This window comes from Desmodus rotundus, chromosome 8 (genome assembly GCF_022682495.2).
Source record: "Desmodus rotundus isolate HL8 chromosome 8, HLdesRot8A.1, whole genome shotgun sequence".
Classification (NCBI taxonomy): Eukaryota; Metazoa; Chordata; class Mammalia; order Chiroptera; family Phyllostomidae; genus Desmodus; species Desmodus rotundus.
In genome coordinates, this window is record NC_071394.1 from 65630685 (window position 1) to 65647531 (window position 16847).

A 16847-nucleotide genomic window follows, 5' to 3' on the forward strand; every position below is an offset into this window, starting at 1 on the left:
TGTGCCATCTTGCCTCTGGCCCAAATTATATAAACTCAAGCTGAATTTTCCTTATTTTATAAATGGGGGATAACATTGTTTATGTCACATGACTAATGTTAAGGAGATATGTGTGTATAATGGTTAGCAGAGTAGCCCACATAAAAGGACTAAAAAATGTGTTAGACATTAATATGTGATGTTATAGTGAACAAAAAATATCTGGGATGGAGTCACTATTGTCAAAGGGACTAACATGAAGTGAGGAGTCCATTAGTGAAGTCAGATTTCCACTTTTGAGTTTTTTGTGTATATTATCATGCATGTTCACACTTGGCTTTTACTTCCATGTTTTCAGCTAAGGCCTACCCCAGAGTATTGTCTACTGGACCTGGCCAAACCATTTTAGACTAGTCAGACTGCCTTGTTAGACAGCCAATAGGAAATGTTTGAAAACAATTTGTGGTTTTTGACTGTATATGCTCTGGCTTTTTCTATCTTCTCTGGAGCACATTTCAGGTTTCCTCTTGAATTTGTGACTCCCAGATTGGTATCCCTAGACACCCCAAATAAACTTTGTTTTATGTCAAAACCTCAGTTCTTTCTTATTTGACACCATTGTCTTATTCTATGTAATGTTTATATTATATTTAACTTTATTTTAAAATCTTCTCATGTATATAATAAGTAAAGGTGATGAATCTATGATAATTTGGGTTTTTTAATCATCCCCTGCTTTATTTTTTCTCTAAGAATGGACATTTTTGTTAGATTCATTGCCTCTAGGTTTTCAGTGACCTCTTAATATAAGTGGTTGCAACTGGAAAAATGAATGGGAAATAGTCATATATTCTTACATCTCTTGAGGACTTATGTGTGTTACATATAGTAGCACAAGAATAAATTATGATGGTTGCTTTCAAAATGTTCATAGTTTACCAGCTGGAAAAAACTTTTTCTAAAACCACTTATAGCTAAAAAACCCTGAGAAACAAGTGTTTGGGTGTAAAGATAAGGATGTTAACCATTGACTTAAAGTATTTCCCTAAATTATGTAGACTTAATTTATTATTTTTCAATCACTTAGGACAATTATAATACCTATAATAATATTCTGTATGTAAACAATATTTTATGTAATGCTAATTTTTAGATTTAACAGAGTGACATGTTTAACTGCTCTACTGATGATGAAAGAAGAGAATTAAGGCATTAGAAAGGAATATATTGTTAAAATGTCAAATTATCTCAGAACAGTGAACTTCTACTCTTGACAATAAAGTAAAAGTTCATGTCAGTAATTTGTGTGCAATGTGCAATACTGTAAAATACTATTTCCTTGTTCAGAAAACCCTCTGAAGGGACAGAAGAAACTCAGCCCCAACAATCTGATGATGACTCTCACAACATAGCTGTCTATGTTAAAAAAGCACGTGGTGGCCGTATGATTTATGGATCCAAAAAAATTGAAGAAAAGTTAGAGGAATTTCTAGCTATCTTAAAGAAATTGTAAGTATTCTTAATATATTCCTTTTTGTAGTTAAGTTCTTTTGAATAGCTTTTAAATTTTCTAAAGTTAGTTGTTTGCAGCTGAATGTACTGTAATTATAATCTAGCCACTGAATTACAACAGCAAAGTAAATAAAAAGGCAATTTACATCAGTGCCTCGAGGTGGATCAGGTAGATAATCTGGTAAGTAAAAGAGCAATCTTATGTGTTAATTTACAGCTCATGTTTGTTCTACAGAACATGCTTTTTGTCTTTTTGTCTCCTCCATGCACTAGTGTGTTCATTTTCTGTTGCTGTGTAACAAATTATCATTAACTTAGAGCTTTAAAACAACAATATGTTTATTATATCTCAGGCAGAGTTTTGCCAGGTCTTCTGCTCATGTCTATAGGCTTCATTCAGATCTGTGTTGGCTGCATTCCTTTCTGGAGAATGAGGTTCTCTTTCAAGCTTACCTGTGTTTTTGGAAGAATTCAGTTCTATGTGGTTGTAGGTCTGAGGTCCATACTTTCTTCCTGGCTCTCAATTGGGGGGCTTCTAGAGGTCCCATAGATCCTTGCTGCATGGTGCTCTGTCAGACCTTATATCATGTGGAAGCTTATATCTTCAAAACCAGCCAGGGAGAGTATGTCTCTTGTTCTGCTAAGATAGGCCTGCAGATACCTAACCTTGGCCAGATTCTGTTGGTTAGAAACAAATCATTGGTTTTGCCCACATCCCAAAAATCAGGGAGAGGGGTAGGGTTCATCTTAAGGTGTGTTATTCGTATTTGTTAATGTTTCAAATCTCTTTGTGACTATGTTAATTACATTTGGAATGGGCTGTGTGCTTTATATACACACACACAGAAGTAATTCTACTAAAACTTGTTTATTGATGGATAAGTTGTCAGATCTGTAGCCCTCTGTTTATCTCTGACTAACTGAATGATGACCAGATTGATGGGCTACTTCAGCAATATGACAACACATTTTTAAAAGCCACTACCTTGTACTCTTTAAAAATCTTGTCTTCTCTCTTTTTCTTTTTTTTTAATATTCAGATAAAAGGAGCTTTTATTCCCAAAAGAAGACAATAATTTTCTATGTTCCTGTTACCCCAGCCACTTGTCTCTTACTCCCTGACACTGGTGCTATAGTCTGAGGTTTCTGTATGCCTCTCCCTGTCACTCATCTCACTGTGCCCCCATGAGAGCACAGAAATACATCACTGCATCCTCTAGCTGGGAGTCCGAGATCCTGAGGCTGAAGTGTTCGCTTACTTTCTGGAAGTTCACAGAGAAGTGATAATTCACTGCATTTTGTTTCTTAAATGTTTCTTGGTGGATAATGAGAATCACCTCCCCACAGGGAGGCTGCTTGTACCAGAACAAATAATAATCATTGACAAGATTCATATGTGCAGGCCAGGGTCATAGTCTCTGTTTCCTGCACAGACATTTCTGGTTGAGGCTGTGTGATAATCTGGGGCCGGGCTGGATCCTGTACTTGTTTTTATTGTTGTTCAAGAACAGTTGTCTCCATTTTCCCACCACCACTTCCCCCACACTCCGACCTTCCACATTCAATCCTACCCCTCTTTATCTTTGTTCATGGGTCTTTTCTACACGTTGATGACTCTTCCTCTTCTTTCCCCCATTAAGTGTCTCCCCCCACTCTTGTTACTGTATTGTTACTTCAGCTTTATTTCATTCCATTCTCATGGAATATTTCTTCCATCTCTTATCTTTCAGCCTCTGTGAATCTTTTGTTCTGAGGTGGGTATCTTGTAGACAGCATATATATGGGTCTTGTGTTCTTTCTTTCTTTTTTTAATTTTAATTTTGTATTGTTATTCAATTACAGTTGTGTGCCTTTTCTCCCCATCCTTCCAACCCACCCCAGCTGAACCCACCTCCCTCCCCCACCTCCACCCTCCACCTTGATTTTGTCCTTGTGTCCTTTATACTAGTTCCTGTAATCCCCTCTCTTCACTGTCCCGTCCCCACTACCACCTGACCATTGTTAGGTTGTTCTTAACTTCCCTGTCTCTGGTTATATTTTGTTTCCTTTTTTCTTCTATTGATTATGTTCCAGTTAAAGGTCATATGGTATTTGTCCCTCACCGCCTGGCTTATTTCACTTAGCATAATGCTCTCCAGTTCCATCCATGCTGTTGCAAAGGGTATAAGCTCCTTCTTTCTCTCTGCTGCGTAGAATTCCATTGTGTAAATACACCATAGTTGTTGGATCCACTCGTTTGCTCATGGGCACTTAGGTTGCTTCCAGTACTTGGCTATTGTAAATTGTGCTGCTATGAACCTTGTGGTGAACAGGTTCTTTTGGATTGGTGTTTCAGGGTTCTTAGGGTATAAACCCAGCAGCGGAATTGCTGGGTCAAAGGGCAGTTCCATTTTTAATTTTCTGAGGAAAGTCCATACTGTTTTCCACAGTGGCCTCACCAGTCTGCATTCCCACCAACAGTGCACGAGGGTTCCCTTTTCTCCACATGCTCTCCAACCTTTGTCTGTTGATTTGTTTCTGTTGGCCACTCTAACTGGTGTGAGATGGTACCTCATTGGGGTTTTAATTTGCACCTCTCTGATGGCTAGTGATGCTAAGCATCTTTTCATATGTTTCTGGACCCTCTGTATGTCTTCCTTGAAGAAGTGTCTGTTCAAGACCTTTGCCCATTTTTTAATTGGGTTGTTTGTCTTCCTGGAGTGGAGTCGTGTAAGTTCTTTATAAAATTTGGAGATCAGGCCCTTGTCTGAGGTATCACTAGGAAATATGTTTTTCCATACTGTTGATGCTCTTTGTAATTTGGTGCTGTTTTCTTTAGCCATGCAGAAGCTTTTTATTTTGATGAGGTCCCATTTGTTTATTTTTTCCTTTATGTCCCTTGCTTTGGTGGACATGTCTCTGAAGATGTTGCTGCGTGGAATGTCTAAGATTTTCTTGCCAATATTTTCCTCTAGGACTTTTATGGTGTTATGACTTATACTGAAAACTTTTATCCATCTTGAGTTTATTTTTGTGTATGGGAGAAGTGGTTGATCAAGTTTCATTTTTTTGACATAGCTGTCGAGATCTCCCAAAACCATCTGTTGAAGAGGCTGTCGTTGCTCCATTTTATGCTCCTGCCTCCTTTGTCAAATATTAATTGACTGTAAAGCCTTGAGTTTATTTTTGGGCTCTGTGTTCTGTTCCGTTGGTGTATGTGCCAGTTTTTATGCCAGTACCAGGCTGTTTTGATTACAGTGGCCTTGTAATACAGTTGAATATCAGGTATTGTGATCCCTCCTGCTTTGTTCTTCTTTCTCAAAATTGCTGCAGCTATTCGGGGTTGTTTATGGTTCCATATAAATTTCTGAAATGTTTGTTCTATATCTGTGAAATATGTCATGGGTACTCTAATAGAGATTGCATTGAATCTATAAATTGCTTTGGGTAGTATGGCCATTTTGCTGATGTTAATTCTTCCAATCCATGAGCATGGTACATGCTTCCATTTGTTTGTGTCTTCCTTAAGTTTTTTCTTCAGTGTTGTGTAGTTTTCTGAGTACAGGTCTTTTACCTCCTTGGTTAGGTGTATTCCTAGGTACTTGATTTTTCTTGCTATATCAAATGGGATTTTTTTCCTGATTTCTGTTTCTGCAGTTTCATTGTTGGTGTACAGTAATGCCATTGATTTCTGAGTGTTGACTTTGTATCCAGTAGTTTTGCCAAATTCATTTATTAAGTCAAGTAATTTTTTGGTGGAGTCTATAGGATTTTCCATGTACACTATTATCTCATTTGCAAACAGTGACAGGTTCATTTCCTCCTTTCCAATTTGGATGCCTTTTATTTCTTTTTCTTATCTGATTGCTGTGGCTAGGACTTCCAATACTATTTTGAATTGGAGTGGTGAGAGAGGGCATCCTTGTCTTGTTCCTGATCTTAGTGGGAAAGCTCTAAGTTTTTGTCCATTGAGTGTGATGTTGGCTGTAGGTCTCTCATATATGGCCTTTATTATGTTGAGGAACGCTCCCTTTATTCCCACTTTGCTGAGTGTTTTTACCAGAAAAGGGTGCTGTATCTTATCATATGCTTTTTCCACATCTATTGATATGATCATGTGATTTTTGTCTTTGATGTTGTTTATGTGATGTATTATGTTTATTGATTTCCGAATATTTTACGACCCTTGCTCTGTGGGATGAATCCCACTTGGTCATGGTGTATGATCTTTTTAATGTATTGTGGATGCAGTTTGCCAATATTTTGTTTAGAATTTTAGCGTCTGTGTTCATCAGAGATATTGGCCTGAAGTTTTCTTTCAACTTTGTGTCTTTATCTGGTTTTGGGTTTAGGATGATGCTGGCTTCATAAAAAGAGTTTGGGAGTCTTCCATCAGTTTGGATTTTTTCGAATAGACTGTGAAGGATAGGGAATTCTCTTCCTGAAATGCTTTGTAGAATTCTCCTGTGAAACCATCTGGTCCAGGGCTATTTTGTGTTGGGAATTTTCTGATGACTGCTTCAATTTCATCTGCTATTATTGCTCTGTTCAGGTTTTCTGCTTCTTCTTCATTCAGTTTTGGAAGATTATATTTTTCTAGAAATGTTTTCATTTCACCTAGATTTTCAAATTTCTTGGCGTACACTTCTTCGTACTCATTTCTTACAATCCTTTGTGTTTCAGTGGTATCAGTTGTAATCTCTCCTCTTTCATTTGTAATTGTGTTTATTTGGACCCTCTCATTTTTTTCTTGATGAGCCTACTGAAAGGCTTGTCAATTTAGTTCATCTTTTCAAAGAACCAGTTCCTGGATTCATTTAGCCTTAGAATTGTGCTTTTAGTCTCTATGTCATTTAATCTGCTCCGATTTGGTTATTTCCTTCTTTCTGATTGCTCTGGACTGTCTTTGTTGTTCCTCCAGTTCTTGTAGGCTTAGGGTTAGGTTGTTTGAAATCTTTCTATCTTTTTCTGGTAGGCCTGTATTGCTATGAACTTCCCTCTCAGGACTAGCTTTGCTGTGTCCCATAGGTTTTGGGGTGTTGTGAGTTCATTTTCATTTGTTTCCAGAAAGTTTTTGATTTCTTCCCTAATCTTGTTCTTGACCCAGTCATTGTTTAATAGCATGCTATGCAGTGTCCATGATTTTGAGTGTTTTGGTTTTTTTCCTTTGGGGTTGGTTTTTAGTTCATTCCCTTGTGGTCAGAGAAAATCCCTGATATGATTTCAATTTTCTTGAATTTGTTGAGGCTTGCTTTGTGTCCTATCATGTGGTCTATCTTTGAAAAAGTTCCATGGACACTTGAAAAGAATATGTATTATGCTTCTTTGGGATGAAAAGCTCTATATATATCAGTTAAGTCCATTTTATCTAGGGAATTGTTAAGTGACACAATATCCTTCTTGATATTTTGTTTGGAAGATCTGTCCATTTTTGACAGTGAGTGTTAAAGTCCCCTACTATAATTGTGTTGCTCTCAATATCTTTCTTGATGTCCTCCAAGATATTCTTTATGTATTTGGGGGCTCCTATGATGGGTTCATATATATTTACAATGTTTATGTCTTCTTGGTGGATTCTTCCTTTGAGTATTATGAAGTGACCTTCTGGGTCTCTCTTTATGGCCCTTCTTTGGAAGTCTGTTTGGTCTGATATGAGTATTGCTACCCCCGCTTTTTTTTTTCTTGTCTGTTTGCTTGGAAAATTTGTTTCCAGCCCAACACTTTAAGTCTGTATAGGTCTTTTGTCCTGAGATGGGTCTATTGTAGGCAGCGTATGTGTGGGTCATGTTTTCTTATCCATTCAGCTATTCTATGTCTTTTGATTGGAGCATTTAATCCATTTACATTTAAGGTTATTATCAATAGGTAGTTATTCATTGCCATTTTTTCCTAACCGTGTTTCTCTCTCTTTCTCTTTTCCTTCCTTTCCTTAAAGCAGTCCCTTTAGCATCGCTTGCAGAGCTGGTTTGGTGGAGCTGTATTCTTTTAGTCTTCGTTTGTCTGGGAAACTCTTTATTTGGCCTTCTATCTTGATTGAGAGCCGTGCTGGGTAAAGTAGTCTTGGTTTCAGGCCTCTGGTTCTCATTACTTGGAATATTCCTTGACATTCTCTGCTGGCTTGGAGCGTTTCCATTGAGAAGTCAGTTGCTAACCTTATTGGGGCTCCCTTGTGTGTTACTTCCTGTGTCTCCCTTGCTGCCTTTAAGATCTTCTCTTTGTCTTGGAATCTTGTCATTTTAATTATGATGTGTCTTGCAGTGGGCCTCTTTCAGTTCCTCTTGCTTGGGACTCTCTGTGTTTCCTGGATTTGGGTGACTTTTTCTCTCCTCAGATTAGGGAAATTTTCCATCATTACTTTTTCAAACAGGTTTTTAATCCTTTACTCTTCTTCTTTTCCTTCTGGTATTCTTATTATACAGATATTGTTATGTTTAATGTTGTCCTGCATTTCCCTTATTACCTCTTCATTCTTTTTGAGTCTTTTTTCCTTTTCTTGCTCTTTCTGGGTGTTTTTTTCTACTGTGTCCTCCAGCTCGCTGATCTGACCCTCTGCTTCATCAAGTCTGCTTTTGATTCCTTCTACTGTGTTGTTTAGGTGAGAAATTGTATTCTTCATTTCATCTTGGCCCTTGTTGAGAGTTTCTATTTCCTTTTTCATTTGATATAATTTGCAGTGAGTTCATTGTAGTTTCCCTGTAGTTTCTGGTAGTTCTCTGTGAGCTCAGAGAGCTCAGTGAGCTTCCTGGTAACCATTGGTTTGAACTCAGTATCTGATACTTGACTTGCTTCTTTTTTGTTGTTGTTGTTTTTGTTGTTCCACTTATTTTTTAAATATATTTATTGATTATGCTATTACAGTTGTCCCATTCACCCCCCATCTCCACTCCATCCTGCCCACCCCCTCCCTCCCACATTCCCCCCCTATAGTTCATGTCCATGGGTCATACTTATAAGTTCTTTGGCTTCTACATTTCCTACACTATTCTTACCCTCCCCCTGTCTATTTTCTACCTACCATTTATGCTACTTATTCTCTGTACCTTTCCCCCCTCTCCGCCTCTCACTCCCCTATTGACAACCCTCCATGTGATCTCTATTTCTGTGGTTCTGTTTCTGTTCTAGTTGTTTGCTTAGTTTTCTTTTGTTTTGGTTTTACATGTGGTCGTTAATAACTGTGAGTTTGCTGTCATTTTCACTGTTCCTATTTTTGATCTTCTTTTTCTTAGGTAACTCGCTTTAACATTTCATATAATAAGGGCTTGGTGATGATGAACTTCTTTAACTTGACCTTATCTGAGAAGCACTTTATCTTCCCTTCTATTCTAAATGATAGTTTTGCTGGATACAGTAATCTTGGATGTAGGTCCTTGCGTTTAATCTTGGGTAATGTAATTATGATGTGCCTTGGTGTGTTCCTCCTTGGGTCCAACTTCTTTGGGACTCTGAGCTTCCTGGACTTCCTGGAAGTCTGTTTCCTTTGCCAGATTAGGGAAGTTCTCCTTCATTATTTGTTCAAATAAGTTTTCAAGTTTTTGTTCTTCCTCTTCTCCTGGCACCCCTATAATTCGGATGTTGGAACGTTTCAAGATTTCCTGGAGGTTCCTAAGTCTCTCCTGATTTTTCCAAATTCTTGTTTCTTCATTCTTTTCTGGTTGGATGTTTCTTTCTTCCTTCTGGTCTACACTGTTCATTTGAATCCCAGTTTCCTTCTCATCACTATTGGTTCCCTGTACATTTTCCTTTGTTTCTCTTAGCATAGGCTTCATTTTTTCATCTACTTTTCGAACAGATTCAACCATTTCTGTGAGCATATTGATAACCAGTGCTTTGAACTGTGCATCCGATAGGTTGGCTATCTCTTCGTCGCTTAGTTGTATTTTTTCTGGAGCTTTGAAGTATTCTGTCATTTGGGCCATTTTTTTTTTCTTTTTCTTTTGTCTTGGCATGTCTGTTGCTTTAAGGGGCGGAGCCTTAGGTGTTCACCAGGGCAGGGTAAGGCTGGTAGCTGAGCTGTGAAGCTGTATGTGGGGGAGGGGACCAGAGGGAGCAATGGCGCCCGCTCCACTCTCCTAGGATTTCAATCTTTCACTCTGATACCCACAATCCAACTGGGCCCCTCTGGTGCTGGTTCCTGAGTGGGTGGGCTTGTGCACACTCTAGGCCCCTGTGGGTCTCTCCAAGGACCTCTCCTGTGAGGCTGGGAGTCTCTCCTGCTGCCGCCCCAACCCCCACGGGCGTTTTCAATCAAAGGTTTGAGGCTTTATTTCCCCCAACTGTAGCCCTGGGTTGAGCGGTCTGCTTCGCTCCCAGCCGTTGGTCCAGTTTATCTGTGTTCGAATGTGGGGCTGCGGTGTGCTACCCGCACTCTGCCTGCCCTGCTCTCCGCCACTCTGAGTCCAGCCCTCTCGGTTTATCTGCGAGAATGTGTGGCCGCAGGGTCTGCTAGTGCTCGGACTGCCTGCCCCGTTCATCCCACACTCCTCCATTCTGGGTCCCGCCACAGGTACGCGAGTCCTCTCCACCCTGGTGCCCGTCTCCGCCCCTCCTACCTGTCTAGATGAATGTTTATTTTTTATTTCCTTGGTGTTGGACCCCCTTGCCGTTCGATTCTTTGTCAGTTCTGGTTGTGCGAGGAAGCACAGTGTGTCTACCTACACCGCCATCTTGGTTCTTCGACTTGCTTCTTTTTCAGTTAGCATTCTTTTTGAGGCTTCCTCCTTTCCTTTCATTTGGGGATTGTTTCTTTGTGTTCCCATTGTTTGTGAGACTCTTCTTGTTAGCCTCTGCTTCTTAAATTGATCTATTCTGACTCCCTGGGTTTATGGTATGAACTTCTATGGTATAATGCCAATGGGATTTAGTGGTGCCTTCTCCTTAATCTCCTGTGCTCACTGGTCTTGAGCTGAGGTTTATGGGTGTAACACGGTCTAACTCTTGTCTTTTCAGCACTCCAGGTTTTATTTTCTCACCTGTGGGAAAAATATAAAGTGGGAAAAAATAGAGAAGGGATGGAGGAAAGAGGGGAATAGAAAAGGAAAGGAAGGAAGGAAGAAGGCATAAAGAAAGATCGGAGGCAAGATATGGAATTTTAACAAAAATTAAAACAAAAGAATAAATAAAAGAAGGCAGGAAGAAGGATAAAAAAGGTAAAGGATGGAAGGAAGAAGGAATAAGAAAAGAAAGAAGGACAGAAAGGAAGCAGGAATTCAGGGGGAAAGGAGGGAAGAAAAAGAAATAAAATAAGTCCTCTGCTGGCTTTAACCCGGTCAGGTTAGTTCTGCTGGTCTTCTTGTTTTAAGATCTTTCAATATCCTCTGTCTTTGGTCTCTGATCTTCATATATGCTGGAATACCATTGACTGTTCACTCTGTTCCTCAGATCAGCTAGGTGTTTCACTGGTGCTGTGGGGAAGTGGACTCTGTTTCCGCCTATCTCGCCGCCATCTTCCCTCTGAAATTAGTGGTGATTCAGAGCACTCCGTATGGTCTCAGTCTGCTCGGGGAGAAGCAAGTCTTGTTTTCTTAACCATTCAGTAATCCTATGTTTTTGATTGGAGCATTTAATTTATTTACATCTAAGATTATTGATAAGTATTTATTTATTGTGATTTTTCTTCTCTATGCTTATGTTCTTTCCTCTCTCTTTTTCTTCTTCTTACAGCAGCCCCTTCAACATTTCTTGCAATGCTAGTTTTGGGGTAGTAAACTCCTTTAGCCTTTTCTTCTATTTGATAAGCATTTTATTTCACCTTTAATTTAAAATGATAGCCTTGCTGGATGGAGTAATCTTGGATTCAGATCCTTGTTTTTTACTTTGAATACTTCATGCCACTCGCTTTTGGTGAGAAGGTAGCTGGTGGGAATTCCCTTGTAGGTTCCTCGCTCTTGCTGCCTTTAAGATTCACTCTTTGTCTTTAAGCTTTGCCATTTTACTTAATATACACCTTGGTGTGGATTTGTTTGGGTTTTTCTTGATTGTGATTCTCTGGGCTGCTGAACTTATGTGACCTTTTCCTTCACAAAGTGATGGAAGTTTTCTGTCATTATTTCTTTAAACAGGTTTTCTATCCCTTTCTCTCTTTCCCTTCAATATATCCATGATGCGGTGGTAGTTATGTTTCATGTTGTAAAAAAGATACCTTAAACTATCCTCTTGCTTTTTAATTCTTTTTTCCTTTTGCTGCTCTGATTGATTTTTTCTACCTTGTCTTGTAACTCCCTGATTCAATCATTTGCTTCAGCCAACCTACTGATTATTCCTTCCAGTGTATTCTTTATTTCAGATATGTTATTCCTCATTTCTGACGAATCCTTTCTATGTACTTATAATGCTGTTGATCATCCTTATAACCATTTCTCTGAACTCAGTGTCTGATAAATTGCTTGTCTCCATTTCACTTAGCTCTTTTTCTGGAGAGTTTTTCCTCCTCTTTCATTTGGGGACTGTTTCTTTGTTTCCCCACTTTAGATGTATCTTTGTGTTTGGTTCTATATATTAAATAGATCTGCTATGACTCCCAGAATTGATGGGGTTGCCTTTTATAATAGGTGTGCTATGGGAAGCAGTGGTACAATCTCCTCAATCCCTTGAGCTGCATGCTGTAGGAATGACTTTTGTGTGTGATATGTGTGCCCTCCTATTGGTTCTTGATTGCTGTTGTCCCATTAATGGGTGAACTCAACCCTCAAGATGGTTGACTGTGAGGCTTAACCCCCACCATGTTGTGCAAATTGTTGTACAGGTGCTTAAGGAGAGGTCGTGAAATCAGGTATGTGAGCTGCCTGGAATGGAGGAGACTTTTGTAATGCATTTGTGGCACAGGGTGAAAGGCAGAAAGGAAACATTGATTACTTCTTAACTTCTACAGCAGCTCTGAGTAAACAGTGCTAGATAAGAGGAAAGATAAATTAGTTTGAAACATTAAAATTATTTGAAAGGGCACATTAGGGAGATATCACCAGAGAGGACATGTTGGACTAAATACAGGGCATTGTGTAACTGGAATGTGTATGAAGAACAAACAGTGCGGGGAGAAGAGAGGAGAGAGACAGAAAAAAGGAAAGCTGGGAGACTCCTGTTAAGTTGTGTATTTAAAGGCATATGAGATTGAATGTAAGCTTATCATGTGTATCATTTAGCATTTAAGTTGTAAGCAATATAAATTGACTGATTAATTTAAAAATGGTGGGGAGAAATAGGTAGTCTATGGAAAAGTTCTGGCTGGCTTCCAAGTAGAAGAATTATTGATGCTGGAGAATATGTGAACCAGAGCAACTCTGGAGGGCTTTCCAAGATCCAGAATTGGAATACATCCATTACAACTCTTTTGACTGGGGGTTATTGGGCTCACATTTTAGATCTAGGAACAGGAAATCAAATTGTTGTAGTGTGTGTTTGTTCTCAATCCTTGAATGAATGCTGAGCAGGCAGTACACTTTGATTTACAGTTTTGCCCACTGTACCTACAATTGGTAAAGGTATAATATTTCAAAAGAAAAAGTATTTCAGAAGGAGTGGTAAACAAATAATGAATAAACATTAAAAGCTATGATCTGAAACAAAACTTGGATTTTAATTTCTAAATAATTTTGACTAATTTTATTTTTCATGTCTTAATGTATGATTCAACATATACTTTGAATATTTCAAAGTATATGAATATTTGAATATTTGTATTTGTATATTTATGGCAATATTCTTGGTATTGGGACTACAGTGGTGAGCTCACACTATCTATGCCATCATGGAGAGATTATATTCCTATATGAAAGAGAGAGAGGGAGAGAGAGAAAGAGAGAGAGGGAATATGAACACATACATATTATGTCAGCTAATGATCAGTGCTAAGAAGAAAAACTAATGAATAGCAGGGATAGTGCATGATGGCAATGATAAGAGAAGTCCTCTCTGTAAGGGTAATTTAATGAGAGAGGTAGCCAATCAGGTATCTTTAAGGAGTGAATTCCAAGCAGAGGACACATGAGTGCAAGAGCCCAGGGATAATAACATGCTTTGCAAATCAAAAAAAAAAAATAATAACATGGAGGTCTGTGCTATGTAAATGCTGTAGTAAGGGGAAGAGTGGCGCAAGCAATGCTTCAGATGTGGGAAGGGAACAGAATCTCGAGCGATTATGTAGGGTCTTGTACACTGTGGCAGTTCTTTAATGTTGGTGTGACTGGCAATATGGGAATGTAATGTGTGGAGAGTTGACTGGGTGCCAAGAGGAGATTTGGTGTGACCTGTTGGAGGCTCTGTGGAATTGGTCTAGCTGAGAGATGATTGTGTCCTAAGTTCTGTTTCAGGGAGTTCGTTTTGACCTTTAGAATTTGATTTTCTTTCTTTTTTAAAGACACAAGTAGAAACATTTACACAATTGAATACTATGCAGCAAAAGGAAACAAGGAGCTCCTACCCTTTGTGACAGCATGGATGGAAATGGAGAGCATTACGCTAACTGAAGTAAGCCAGGTGGTGAAACACAAATGCCATATGATCTCACCTATAAGTGGAACCTAATCAACATAACAAACAAGCAAGCAAAATAGAACCAGAGACATTGAAATAAAGAACAACCCAACAGTAACCAGAGGGGAAGGGGGAGAGAGATAAGGGGGAAAATAGAAGGTCTATCAAGGAACATGTTAAAGTACACATGGACAAAGCCAAAGGTGGTAGGTTTGAGGATGGGAGGTGGGGATGGGAAGGGTGAGGGGCCGTGGTGGGGTGAAAATGGAGACAACTGTACTTGAACAACAACAACAACAACAAAAGAGACATAAGTAGGTTTCAACTGACTGTCCTGGAAACATCAGATCTTTGCTGATCTTGACCACAAACTAGGTGAATGCTGGGCCAATCTTCTAACCTTCTCACACATTTACATTTGATTGTGTTGCCTATAACACCACCAGCTTTTAAAATGCAATTATGAATTGCTTTGGTAAAAATAATTGGTTTCTTTATAAATGACTAATTTGTGAAAAAAGTGACATGCTTATGTATTTGTGGAGATGATGGAAAGGGTAGGAAAAGAGTTAAATGTATAAATGAGCTGTGAAAACAGTTTAATTCCTCTGAAAAAACTTGGCCCAATTGTTTTTTCTCCTACTTTCTTGAATTAAAGATGTTTTCTCTGAGAGAATGTGGTGTCTGAAGATCATTATGTTGTGGAGGAGCAGTCAGGAAAAGCCACTGCTGAGCAATGATTCACAAATTGTACCCTGGGGAGATGTTAGGATTTTTGCTTTTCAGATCCAGGCTGTTTAAAATCCAGATGCAATATGGTTCTCACACTGCTGTCTTCCAGTGAAATGGCGTATAGGATGAGGAACTGCAATCTCAAACTATATGTAAGGGTTATATGCAGATGAGAGAGAAACATTTTGTGCTGCTATGAATTTTGTTAAAAATACAGTTTGGAGGAAAATGGACTGAAAGTAGAGGAGCTTTCGCCTAGACAATAGATGTTTTATTTGAAGCTAAAAGGGAACATAGGTTAATAAAGAATGGTGTAAATACTAAAAGTGATTTAGATTTCTGACACAAACAGTGATCATTTAGAATATAAGGGAACTAATGAAGAGAGTTATTTGTGTTAAGGAAATAAGTTAATGATGGACAGAGATTAGAAACCCATTGACAGTAGGCTGTTATTACAGACAAGGAAGGTGCTGATCTTGGGATCTCTGGGGCAGTGTGAGGCTCAATTACATGAGTTGCACATATCACAAAATACCTGGACTTGGAAGTCAGAAAACTCTGGGCTTTGAACTGTACTTCACCCATTACTAGTTGCATGATCTTGATGAAATTTCTATCTCTGGGTACTTCACTAATCAATAAAATGGGCACATTTATTAACCTATTAGGATCATTGTTGTGAAGGTCAAATGCAGTTAGAAATGTAAAAGCCAATGCATATTCCATTACAGTCTCTTTGTATATGTAAGTCTTCCCTTTCCTAAAGAATCTTACACATTGTGGTAGGTTTTTGTAAAAGTGGCTTCGCTTGTACTTATTACAGGTGAAATATAAGGAGATTCCTAGTATCTCACAATAACGAAGTATCCATTTTTATTCCTTTAAGAAATAACATGCAAATTTCTATTGCAATTTATAAATAAATAATAGCTATAAATAATTTATCATATATTTACATTAGTTTAAAAATTTGCCAGTGATATTTTTATACTAGAGTTTCAAAAACTACTATTTGGTCACAGTCACAAATGAACTAGTATTTTAAAAAAATTACACCTTTATACCTTTGTTCTATTGTTCAGAAATAAATATCCTCTAATATTTCTTGTAAAAATTATGTTTTTCACTATGTAGATGTCTTAATCCATTTGGGTTGCTATAACAAAAATACCATAGACTGAGTGACTTAAACCAGTGGTCCCCAAACTTTTTGGCACCAGGGACCAGTTTCATGGAAGACAATTTTTCCACAGACTGGGGTAGGGGGTGGGGATGGTTTCAGGATGATTCAAGTACATTACATTCAAGCTCACTTCCTGCTATGTGCCTAGACCAGTACTAGTCCATGGCCTGAAAGTTGGGATCCCTGGCTTAAACAACAGAAATTTATTTCTCACAGTTCTGGAAGCTGGGAATTATAAGATCAAGGTGTCTGAAGATTCCCTGTCTGGTGGGGGCACTTTTCCTGGTTCATAGATGCTGTCTTCTTGCTATGTCCTCACATGACCAAAGGGATGAGGGCTCTCTGGGGTCTTATAAGGACACTAATCCCACTCATGAGGGCTCCTCATGATAAAATCATGTCCCAAAGTCCATACCTCCTAATGCCATCAAATTGGGGTTTAGAATTTTAACAGAAGCATTTTGGGAGGACACAAACATTCAGCCCATAATAAAGTCTATGTAATTTCATTATAGATGTGAACGTTAAAGCAAAGACTTCTTGTCTCTTTACCCCCATATTTTTTATTTGTTGTTCAAGTACAGTTGTTTCCATTTTTTCCTCCACCACTCCCCCCACCCCAGCCATCCCCACTCACCTTTGATTTTGTCCATGTGTCTTTTATAAATGTTCCTGAAAACCCTTCCCCCTTTCCCCCCATTATCCCCTCCTACCTCCCCTCTGGTTACTGTCAGTTTGTTCTTAATTTCAATGTCTCTGGTTATATTTTGCTTGCTTGTTTGTTTTGTTGATTAGGTTCCACTTATATGAGACTTCCTGTCTTGGGTGACTATTTCATTTTTGTACTTCACGTTAGAAACAATTTTTTTCCCATAGAAATTGATCAGTTTATGTATTTTCTCTGTCCCTATTATCTGTTCGCCAGTTCTCTAACTGCACCTTACCTGGGTGTCAATCTCATTCAGAGTTCTTAACCTCATTACTACATTTA

The 16847-nt window shown here is 38.6% G+C and overlaps 1 protein-coding gene across 1 annotated transcript in view; it reads left to right on the forward strand.

The window, feature by feature from the left end:
• CNBD1 (cyclic nucleotide binding domain containing 1) overlaps positions 1 to 16847 on the forward strand; it is a 364424-nt gene that overhangs the window by 111841 nt on the left and 235736 nt on the right. The window contains exon 5 of the mRNA XM_053929253.1: positions 1327 to 1488. Within this exon, the coding sequence (XP_053785228.1) occupies positions 1327 to 1488 (162 nt within the window). The remainder of the gene's footprint in view (positions 1 to 1326; positions 1489 to 16847) is intronic.